The 9,777-nt window shown below is 65.1% G+C and overlaps 1 protein-coding gene across 1 annotated transcript in view; it reads right to left on the reverse strand.

The window, feature by feature from the left end:
* Nucleotides 1-6: 6 nt before the first annotated feature.
* LOC103681774 (phospholipid-transporting ATPase ABCA7) overlaps nt 7-9,777 on the reverse strand; it is a 22,300-nt gene continuing 12,529 nt past the window's right edge. The window contains exons 37-63 of the mRNA XM_040628311.1: nt 9,536-9,673; nt 9,151-9,335; nt 8,993-9,065; nt 8,448-8,650; nt 8,173-8,233; nt 7,861-7,965; nt 7,628-7,782; nt 7,269-7,393; nt 7,097-7,192; nt 6,631-6,918; nt 6,393-6,425; nt 6,110-6,287; nt 5,860-6,029; nt 5,422-5,599; nt 5,075-5,190; nt 4,507-4,651; nt 4,291-4,414; nt 3,801-3,930; nt 3,609-3,729; nt 3,467-3,529; nt 2,344-2,450; nt 1,909-2,050; nt 1,440-1,574; nt 1,240-1,343; nt 932-1,024; nt 331-571; nt 7-240 (exon numbers count right to left, since the gene is read on the reverse strand). Coding sequence (XP_040484245.1) covers nt 85-240; nt 331-571; nt 932-1,024; nt 1,240-1,343; nt 1,440-1,574; nt 1,909-2,050; nt 2,344-2,450; nt 3,467-3,529; nt 3,609-3,729; nt 3,801-3,930; nt 4,291-4,414; nt 4,507-4,651; nt 5,075-5,190; nt 5,422-5,599; nt 5,860-6,029; nt 6,110-6,287; nt 6,393-6,425; nt 6,631-6,918; nt 7,097-7,192; nt 7,269-7,393; nt 7,628-7,782; nt 7,861-7,965; nt 8,173-8,233; nt 8,448-8,650; nt 8,993-9,065; nt 9,151-9,335; nt 9,536-9,673 — 3,665 coding nt within the window. The 3' untranslated portion in view covers nt 7-84. The remainder of the gene's footprint in view (nt 241-330; nt 572-931; nt 1,025-1,239; nt 1,344-1,439; nt 1,575-1,908; nt 2,051-2,343; nt 2,451-3,466; nt 3,530-3,608; nt 3,730-3,800; nt 3,931-4,290; nt 4,415-4,506; nt 4,652-5,074; nt 5,191-5,421; nt 5,600-5,859; nt 6,030-6,109; nt 6,288-6,392; nt 6,426-6,630; nt 6,919-7,096; nt 7,193-7,268; nt 7,394-7,627; nt 7,783-7,860; nt 7,966-8,172; nt 8,234-8,447; nt 8,651-8,992; nt 9,066-9,150; nt 9,336-9,535; nt 9,674-9,777) is intronic.

Below are 9,777 nucleotides of genomic sequence, written 5' to 3' on the forward strand. Positions count from 1 at the left end.
GGCAATGGATCCTCTGAGAGCCTGGGTCCCAGCCGCGCCCCTGCCCTCCCAGCATCTCCCACCAATCCGTCCGATGAGGAAGGCTCAGAGGACTGTCTCGGCCGTGCTGGGGTCCTCCAGGAACCCAGTGATGAGTTTGGGGTGCTGTGGGCGTGGCGCAGGGCCTGCCCCCACTCCGGCCTCCTGCTCGTCGTCGTCGTCGTCCTCCATCCCCTGGTCCTTGGAGAAGTGCAAGAATACCTAGGGGTGGGCGGCCAGAGGGGGGCGTCAGCCCCAGAGCCTGGCCCTCAGCCCACCTCAGCCTCAGCTCCATCCAGGCGCCGCGGTCACCTCCTCTAACGTGGTTTGGCTCACGGAGAAGTCCTCCACGCCGTGCTCCGCCCCGCACGCCGCCAGCTCTCCAAAGACGCGGGACAGGGCGCAGCGCCCTCCCGGCGGCAGCTGGAAGCGCAGGCGGCTGCCGTGCGCCTCGCGCAGCTCGGCCCCCGGGAACGCCGCCCCCACGAAGGCCAGCGCCGACTCGGACCGCGCTGCGGGCACCCTCAGGGTCAGCGTGTGGCCGGCTCCAAATCTGGGATGGGCGGGTCCGGGTCTGCTGGACACGCTCAAGGCCCGCGCTGCCCCACCACCCGTCCACGCCACCCTACCGCTCACTCCGGGTCCTGACTCCAACACCCGGCCCTTTCCGACCCGTCGGGTTGCGCGTCCTCGCCCATTTATAGGCTCACCCCTCCCCAGGCCCCGCCCCTAGGCCGATCTCCGGCCCCCAGCTACTTCTGCCCCTGGAGCCACCTCCTGTACCCATGCTGGTCCCGCCCCACTCCCTACGTCACGTCTGCCCCACAGTCCACGGTCCTCGCCTCCCCTTACGCCAGAGCCAATCTGGCTTCAGTGGCCCTGCGTCCGGTGGCTCTTCTGGTCCCGCCCTCACCTGCTCTTGAGGTGCTGCGCGCTGCCCAGACAGCGGAACCGCCCGCTCACCATGATGGCCAGGCGCGTGCAGAGAGCCTCGCACTCCTCCATGCTGTCGGGAGCCCAGCGCCGTCAGCTCCTGCGCTGCCAGGCCGGGGACCCTCACCCCGCAGGCCCGGACACTCCCACCGAGCCCAGACCCCTCCGTCCCAAGAGCCGGTGTCCTCCTCCCACATGTCAGGGCCGCTCTGTCTCCTGTGTCCCCGTGCTCTGCAGCCTCTCGCCGGACCCGGGCCCACCTCCCCGCGAGCAGCCTGCGCCCCCCACCTGTGTGACGTAAGCACCACGGAGCGGCCCTCTCGCACGACGGCCAGGAGGCTGTTCCAGAGAAAGCGCCGGGAGCTGGGGTCCATGCCAGTGGTCGGCTCGTCCTTGGGGGGTGCAGGCGGCGTGCCGTAAGCCGAGCCCCTGCCTCCCCCCAGGCCCCGCCCCGGCCCCGCCCCGGCCCCGGCCCCGCCCCCACTCACCAGAAAGACCACCGCCGGGTCCCCCACCAGCGCCACCGCCGTCGCCAGCTTCCTCTTGTTGCCTCCGCTGTAGGTGCCTGCGGGTCGGTCCGCGTACTGCGGGAGCCCCAGGCGCGCCAGGCCCAAGCTCGCTGTCTGCGGGGCGGACGGAGTGAGAGAGCGGGGCAGTGGGCGTGGGGGGCACTGGGCCGACGAAGGGGGAAGGTAAACGAGGGGGGCGGAGACAGGATGAATGAGGGACGGGACCTGGCCCGGGGCAGAGGAGCGCGAAGCCTTCAGCGGGAGGTGAGGCCAAGGCCAGAGTGGGGGGGGATCGCAACCGGGAAAGTCAGGTGCGGTAGGAAGGGGGCGCGTGCAGCCTGCGCTGGACCCACAGAGTGTAGGAGCTGGGGGGCCGCAGGCGCGGTACAGGTGGCCAGGGGGACCTGGAGAGCCAGGGCGGCGCTGCGATCCCAGGGTGGGGGGTCACCTGGGCAACCTGAGCCTCCGGAACACCACGCAGGCGCGCGAACAGCTCCAGGTGCTCACGGCCGGTCAGCAGCTCGAAGATAGCGTCCGACTGAGGGCAGTAGCCCATGTGGCGGTGTGCAGCGGTCGGGTCCTGGGCCACGCTGGGGGTGGGGGACAGAGGACTCAGGGAATTGGCCAGCCCCTGGCCATGCTGGGGGGGGGGGGCAAACAAGGGCCTCAGGTCCCACCCACCCTGGACCACTATGGTAAGAGACAGGGGTAGGGGGTGTCTCAGGGCCCAGTCCATTTGTGGTGTTGTGGGGGCACTGGGTCTCAGGGCCAGCCCAACCTGCCCGTGCTGGTGAAGCACAGTCCCTGAGCAGGAGAGCACGGGGTGGGGACGAACGAGGGCTTGGGGCCAGCTCCACCCCTGCCCCCGAACGAGCCCCCTCACCTGTGGCCTGCCAGCATGGCCTCACCACTGCTGGGCAGTGTGTCCCCAGTCACCATGCGAAATGTGGACGTTTTCCCTGCTCCGTTCATTCCCAGCAGCCCGAAACACTGTGGGTACCCCATCGATGGCACTCAGCAAGGTCTCAGATCCCTGTCCCAGTGCCACTAATCCCCAGGGTGGGTTTCCCAGTGTCTGCAGGAGGGCTGTGAGTGAGGGGGACCCCGGGACAGATACTGGGGGTGAGTAGGTAGGCGTCAAGCTGTCGCTTAGCAGGAAATGGTTGTTGGCATGTGGGATGTATTTAATCAATTCTAGCACCCAGTAGGTATCTCGTAAAATTCATACACAACAAGGGCTCCATAAAGAGCGAGGCAGGAGCTTTCCGAATTTCCCGACACTCAGGGACCTAAGAGAGGCCCCCACGGAGTATGCAGGCTGGGTGCGGGCAGCCCAAGGTGGAGAGGAGGCGCTGGAGAAACAAGGACGGCAGCCAGCGCTAACTAACACTCCCCCCCTTGTTTGCAGGTGTGTGCTGGCCCCGGTCGCTGGCCGAGACATGGCGCTCAGCACGCCGTGTGCACACAGCGGTTGCTCGAACGCGAACTGGTACAGGGTATGTGTATGATACAGGTACGCATACGACGGGCTCAGTAAGTACCGTTACTGCTTGACGGAAGTCGGTCATCACTAAGGTGACAGCCGACACCTCTCCTACAGGTCCAGCAGTACAGTTGGTTCTCAGATGTTGACACATAATAGGAGCTTGACTAAGGTTACGGGCACGTGTGTGGGCGCCCCGTGGGTGCTCGATAATAATTTGCTCTGTCTCCGTAGGAGCTTACGAATCCCTCCTGCACACAATAGGTCTCAATAAATGGAAGCATGCAGTAGGTGTTTCCTGAATGTTTGCTGGCACAAAATAGGAACTCAAATGTTGGCAGTCAGTAGTTGCTCAATAAAAGACAGCGGCACAAGGCAGCTGTTCGCTAAAGGGCAGCGGGCGCACAGTAGGTGTTCACTAAAGGGAGCGGGCGCACAGTAGGTGTTCAGTAAAGGGCTGTGGGCACACAGTGGGGCAGCCTCTCACTGCTCCTGCACCGGGACCTCTGCCCTGGGCTCTCACCTCACCAGGGGGGATCCCCAGGCACAGGCGGTCGACGGCTGGTGTCCTCTGCCCATGGTACACCTGGGGGGAGGGGAGTTCAGGTCCCTGAGAAAGGGGGGTGGGCCGGGGGGAGCTGCCCAGCCCCGCCCTCTGCACCCACCTTGGTCAGGTCTCTCAGCACCAACACGTCCCCCTGGGTGGCCCCTTGGACCACCCGTTCCCGCTCTCGGGCCACGTCCTCATCCTCCTCCCCCAGGGGGCGCAGCGACCTCAGCTGGGGTCTGAGGACGGAGATGTCAGTGACGCCCAGCCCCAGCCCCAGCCCTCCCACCCTCCCCCAGGCCCCACTGACTGTGGCAGGAGGTGGTGGCGATGCTGCAGCAGGAGCGTGAAGAGGAGGAAGAGCGGCCCCTGTACCACCATGGCCAAGAGGTTCTTGCCAACCACTTCCCAGCGCAGGGGTGACTGGAACTGCCCATCTCCTGTGATGATGGAAGGAGGAATTAGGTCACGGGGGGTGTGGGCTTGGTTTCTGGGCCCCTCCCCACCCAGGTCACCTTGGGTTCTTAAGGAAAAGGACCAAGAACTGGATGGGCCACTCAACTGAGCTCTAATTGGTATAGAAAACAGTGGTATCCCCATCTCCCTTATTTAGGGCCTTAGACCTCTTGTGATACGACCCAAGACAGAACTCGCTTTTATGGCTGCTTTGCGGTACTTCTAACTTGACCCAAATTTGGGGCCACCTAAGACCTCTGGTTCTCTTCCTGGGGGCTGCTGTTTGTCCCTACCCTGTGTAACTGACTTGGCTGGCACTCCCTCACCTAGAGGGAAGTTCTCACCTAAGCGCTCAAAGGCATCAGCCATGGCCTGGTTCCGCACCATGTCGATGAGCCCCCGGCCCAGGCAGAAGTGGGGGAAGATAAGGAAGACCTGTTTCAGGATCCGGCTCACTTCCTGCAGCTTCTGCTCAGGGACAGGAAGAGGGAGGTGGATCAGGGGCTGAGGCCAACGCCCAACCCAGTCCCAGCCTGAGGCCCAGACTTGCAGGGCCCCACCTGGTCAGAGAAGAGCTCGAGCACGAAGGTGGCCATGCTGCCATTGATGCCAATAAAGAGGTTGACGCAGGTGAGCACCACGTAGGCCGTGCTGGGCACGGAGAAGAAGAAGGAGGCTGGGTACATGAGCGGCGTGATCGACCAGCTGAGGGGCAACAGGAGGCACCGGGTGACCACCTGACAGCAGGTGAGTAGCCCTAAGAGGAGGACAGACCTCCCCTCCCATCGTCCCTGCCGTGGGCCTCTTAACGTGAGTCAAGACAAGAGGGGCGTTTTGTTTGTTTGTTTGTTTTTTAAGTAAACTCTACCCCAATGTGGGGCTCAAACTCCCAACCCCGAGATCAAGAGTTGCACACTGTGCCAACTGAGCTGACCAGGCGCTCCGCGAGAAGATGAGCTTTTAAGGCCACCTCAGCACACCATTAAATTAGATTGCGCTTGGGATGGCCTCCGACCTCCATGTTCTCTCCTGGGGAGCTGGTCCAGAGTCCCACGTCCCTCAACAGTATTAGGTGTTGGCATAAGGCAGTTGGTAAGAGTCGGCTCTGAGGGGCTGGGGAGGCCTCACCCATAGAGCAGTAGCAGCAGCAGGAGGGCAGGCAGGTTGGCAGGGGCCACGTATGCCTTCTGCTGGAAGGCCAGAAAGATGAGCACCACGATGCACGCTGACACCAAGTAGTTACACTGCATTGGAGACGGTAGTTACGGCCATCAGTCTGCAAGGGCGGGAACTGCCATCCTCATCCCTGCGCCCCATCCCAACCTCCCTGTGTTTCCGGTAGCAGGACACGAAGTCTCCCACCATCCCCAAGACTTCACCCAGGCCATCCTGGACAAGGGCCTGATCGGAAGGGGCCAGAAAGGGGCAGTGGTGAGAGGTGGCCGGACCCCCACCCCTCTAAGCATTCCCCGCACCATGTCCCAGAGAAAGTTGCCGAGCCAGTAAAGAGTGGGCGGCAGGCCCCCCATAAACTGCAGGTGTTTGGCCCGGGTGACGCGCTCCTCGATGAGAACAAGGGTGAAGCTGGCTGGGACGAAAGACATGGCAAAGACCACACAGATGGAGACAAGCACGTCCACCGAGGAGGCCATCCTGTGGGCAAGGGTGCAGGAGCTGTTCAGAGAACGCTGCCCACCCCTGATGGACAAAGGTCCACAGGCTGGTCGGGGAGATGGGCTGGGGCACGTGCGCTGCCGGGGGAGCCTGGAACCCTTTGAGCCTGGTGGCGTCCCGTTCGCCGGGCCTGTACGCACAGCAAGAGCGGGGCGGAGTGCCGTTCTAGCTCCCTCCGCCCATGAGAGCAGGGCAGCTGGGGCAGGGAGGACGCGCCCAGGCAGGACAGAGGCACTCACAGTGCGGCCTCAGACAGCTGCTCCTTGGTGAGGTTCAGGGGGTGGTTGAGCGTGGTGATGCGGTGGGCACGGCGGGCAGGGCCCGGGGGCAGCCGGGCGCGGAGGAGGGCATTGTTGGCTCTGTTGACAAAGGCCACCATGGCGTGCCAGCCCTTGTTGTTGAACCAGATCTGGGGGGTCAGAGCCAAGGGTCAGGGTGCTGGCGTTGGACCTGCCCCTCCCAGCCAGCTGCCCACGGCCCTGGTCCCACCTTGAGGCTGTGTTCTGTGTCTAGGCCATGAGCCCAGGCTGTGAGGGTGCTCAGGATGCGGTCGAGGGCCCCGCCGGGTGGGGGGCTCAGCAGCACCCGCAGCTCGTCCACCAAGCGGCTCACCTCCTGCCCTGAGGGCAGGCCTGGGTCTCGGCCCCCCAGGGAGAAGCCCCCATACCTGTGGGGCGGTGGGGTCAGGGGGAAGCAGGTGGAGGCCCGGGAGCGTGGGGCGGGCAAGCCCCCGAGCGGGCAGGCAGAGGCACGGGAATGGGACCCTCCTCACCTGACCTCATTCACCCACTTCTTGGTCTTCAGGCTGTGGGACAGACAGACAGAAAGGCGGAGGCCAGCGTGAGGTGGATGTGGGTGGGACAGAGTCAGTGAGTGACGCTGGGACGCCGGGGGAGACAGGTGAGATGAGGGGAGGCCCCAGCCCAGGGCCCCCGGCTGGGTACCCGCCCCGACCTCCCCGTTCAGGGGCCCAAGTGACAGCCAGGCAAACAGTCCGGCCGGCGGCTCACCCCCGCTGGACCAGGCGCGGGTAGGTCTTCACCAGGAAGTCAGACAGGTTCCGGCCCGTCAGGTTCTGCACCACTTCGCCAGAGCTGGCCAGCGCCTGGGCCGGGGGGGGGCCACCAGCCGCTGGGGGGCAGTCGGGCAGCAGGCGCCGGGCACCAGGCTGGCTGCACCGGCAGGCTGGGGACGCAGACTCCGGGGTCCAGTTGCCACTGGCCAAGACCTCAGCGACGTCCACAGGCACCTCAGGCACCCAAAACCGGCAGACGGCGGGCGGTGTGCACTCAGGCGTCCTGCGGGGGCAGGGCCAGGGGCAGGGCTCGGCACTTCACTCACACGGGCTCAGGGACGGGCGCGCTCCAACTCCCAGGCGGGCATGGGGATGCTCCAAACACCCCCCAAGGCCCACCGGCCAGGGCCCAGATGGACGAGCTGAGGCCCGAGAGGGACAAGGGTCAGGCGGGCCCCCACCTGGCGGAGCTGTTCTGCAGGTGGGCGTCCAGTCCCGCCTCCGCCAGCAGCATCTCCAGCAGGTGGGCACGCTCTGAGTTCCCCGGGGCGTCCTCACTGTGTGGGGGGCAGCTCAGAGTCAGGTCTGTGCCCCCGGCCCGCTGGCCCCCAGCCCCCTCTCGTCCGTACCCACCTAAAGAAGGACACCTGGGCACCGTACATGCCGGGACTGAGCTGCAGCGCCGGGTAGTATCCGAAAGGAGGCACGATGAGGCTGAACACCAGCGCTAGGCCCACGAAGAGGGCAGGCAGCACGATCTGAAGCACAGGCCCATCAGCCGCCCTCCCTGCCCTCCCCTCCAGGCTTGCCAGTGTCCTTCCTTGCTCCTGCTCTACAACCATCCATGGCTCCCCAGTACTCTCAATACAGGTGTTCAGGTTGGGGGAGACTTCTGGGGTTAACCAGTCAAATTAGGCCCCTGAGTGGGTAACAAGAGCAGAGAACAGGCAGCCATGGTCTCCCATGCACTCTCTGGGCCCAGCCCCCCTCACCTGTGCAAACAGGCCACGGCAACTGCGGTGGGCAAGCAGAAAGCGCTTGAGAAGTAGGGCCCGGAGCTGTTGGCAGGTCAGCGCCCAGCCCTGCACGCGGCCCGCGGTGTCTGGCCCAGAGCCCCGCAAGGCCTGTGTTTCCGGGGCAGACAGAGCTGCAGGGGATGGAAGGGTCAGTGCTCGCGCGGTGGCGGACTGGGAGGGGTCCCTGGGCTCAGGGCGGGACAGCTCACCAAGCTCCCCGTTCTCCAGGACGGGCTCCTCTGGCAGGATCTTGAGCCGTGTGGTCACATCTGGGCGAGCGTTGCTTGTGCCCAGGTGCCGCTTGTGGCCACTATCTGTGGGGCCGGCAGGGGCTGGGGTCAGGTTCGAGGGCTACCGTTCAGATTAGGGTCTGCATTAAGGTCAAGGGTCACAGACAGAGGGGTTTGGGAATCAGGGGTGGAGGTCCAGGCTCTGCCTTGGGCCAGACTCCAGCAAGGATGGGGACTTGGCCTGAAGTCAGGTCTGACTCTGGACCAGGGTCAGGAGGCAAGGACAGGGACCTGCATTGTTGTCCTCCGGGTCCGCGTCCACAGCACGGCCCTCCACCACCTTCAGGAAGATCTGGGGAAACAGCAGGCACCCAGCCTGGGACCCCACAGCAGAGAGCCCCCACCCCTAAGATACCGTGGGTCCCCAGGCGACCCCAAGAGACTCCCCGCCTCCGGCCCTCCGCAGGGGCCCCTCCCCTCCCTGGGATGTGCTGCCGCCCCTAAGCAGGCTGTCCTCATCCTCCCAAGGCTGCCGCCTCCAGGCAGCCCTCCCTCGGCTGCCGCACCTCTTCGAGGCTGGTGTCAGAGATCCCATAGCCGAGCAGCCCCAGCTCCGCCAGCCGCTGGTCCAGTTCGCAGAAAAGCCTGGCGAAGCTGCCGTCCGCCGCACCGCTGTAGGGCAGCGCCATCACCAGCTCGTGCGGCAGCTCCTCCACCAGCCGCGCCCCGGGCACCAGCCGCTGCACAAGGGACAGCAGCCCGGGGGCACCTGGGTGGACGGGGGCGGGGGGGGCTGCGTCAAGGGCGCTGGCGCAGCAGGCAGCCTGGTCCCCTTGGGAAGGGGTGCGGCTGGCCCCTGGGAGCCCGTCTCTGCAGCCAGGGGAGATTAGGGTGAGGCACCGGAGGGCAAGGTGTGATCTGAGGTCAGGCCCCAAATCCACATGGGGTCAGAGGTCAGCGGGAGGGTTGTGTGTGAGCTCAGCCCAGGCTGGGTTAAAGGGAGGGGCCGGGATTCGGGTTCAACTCAGGGTCAGAGGTCAAGGGTCCAGTTAGGAGTCATGAAGCCCGCTACCCTGGCCCTCTGAAAGGGCCCTGCCCCGCCAGGTCTCACCGGCTGCGCTGCCCTGGCCGCCCGGCTCCCTCTTCCACCCGGCATCCACGCTATCCTCCAAGCCAGGGTTCCCCTGCGGGCAGAAGGGCACCGGCTGCCATGGCCGCTGGGGCTGGAGCCTTGGCGGTTGGGGGTCAGAGGTCAGCTCCAGCCCTCACCTTGCTGCTGGCAGCCAGGGACGGGGGAACCTTTGCCAGCGTCAGGTAGTAGCCGGAGCCGAGGTGACAGCGCAGGAAGAGCGGGGAACCACAGCAGCACAAGCGGCCTCCTGCCACCACAGCCACGCGGTCTCCCAGCAGCTCTGCCTCATCCAGGTGGTGGGTGGAGAGGATTAGTGTGCGACCTGGGCAGTGGGGACCAAGCTGCATATACTATCCGGGCACGAGGTCTTTGCTCAAGCTGTGGCCTCTGCCAGGAGTTACCTGCCCCATGCATCAAACTCCTATCCATCCCTCAAAACCCTATTCCAAGCACTTCCTCATCAGAAACTTTCTGGCCCCTGAAACAGAATCTAGGGGAACCTGTGCCTCCCCCAACTCTTACCTTCCCGGTATTTGAGCAGCAGCTCCCAAATGCTGCGACGGGAAGCAGGGTCCACACCAGCTGTGGGCTCATCTAGGATGACGACTTGGGAGCCACCCACAAAGGCGATGGCCACTGAAAGCTTCCTCTGCATCCCACCTGGGCAGAGACGGGGGTAGGCGTCCCAGCACGACCCTCCCCCCTGGTCTTGGGCAGGGCTGCTGTCCTTCTCTGGGCCCCTTTCCCCACCCTCTGGGTCCCCC

Source organism: Ursus maritimus, unplaced genomic scaffold (genome assembly GCF_017311325.1).
Source record: "Ursus maritimus isolate PB19 unplaced genomic scaffold, ASM1731132v1 scaffold_14, whole genome shotgun sequence".
In the NCBI taxonomy this organism is placed as follows: Eukaryota; Metazoa; Chordata; class Mammalia; order Carnivora; family Ursidae; genus Ursus; species Ursus maritimus.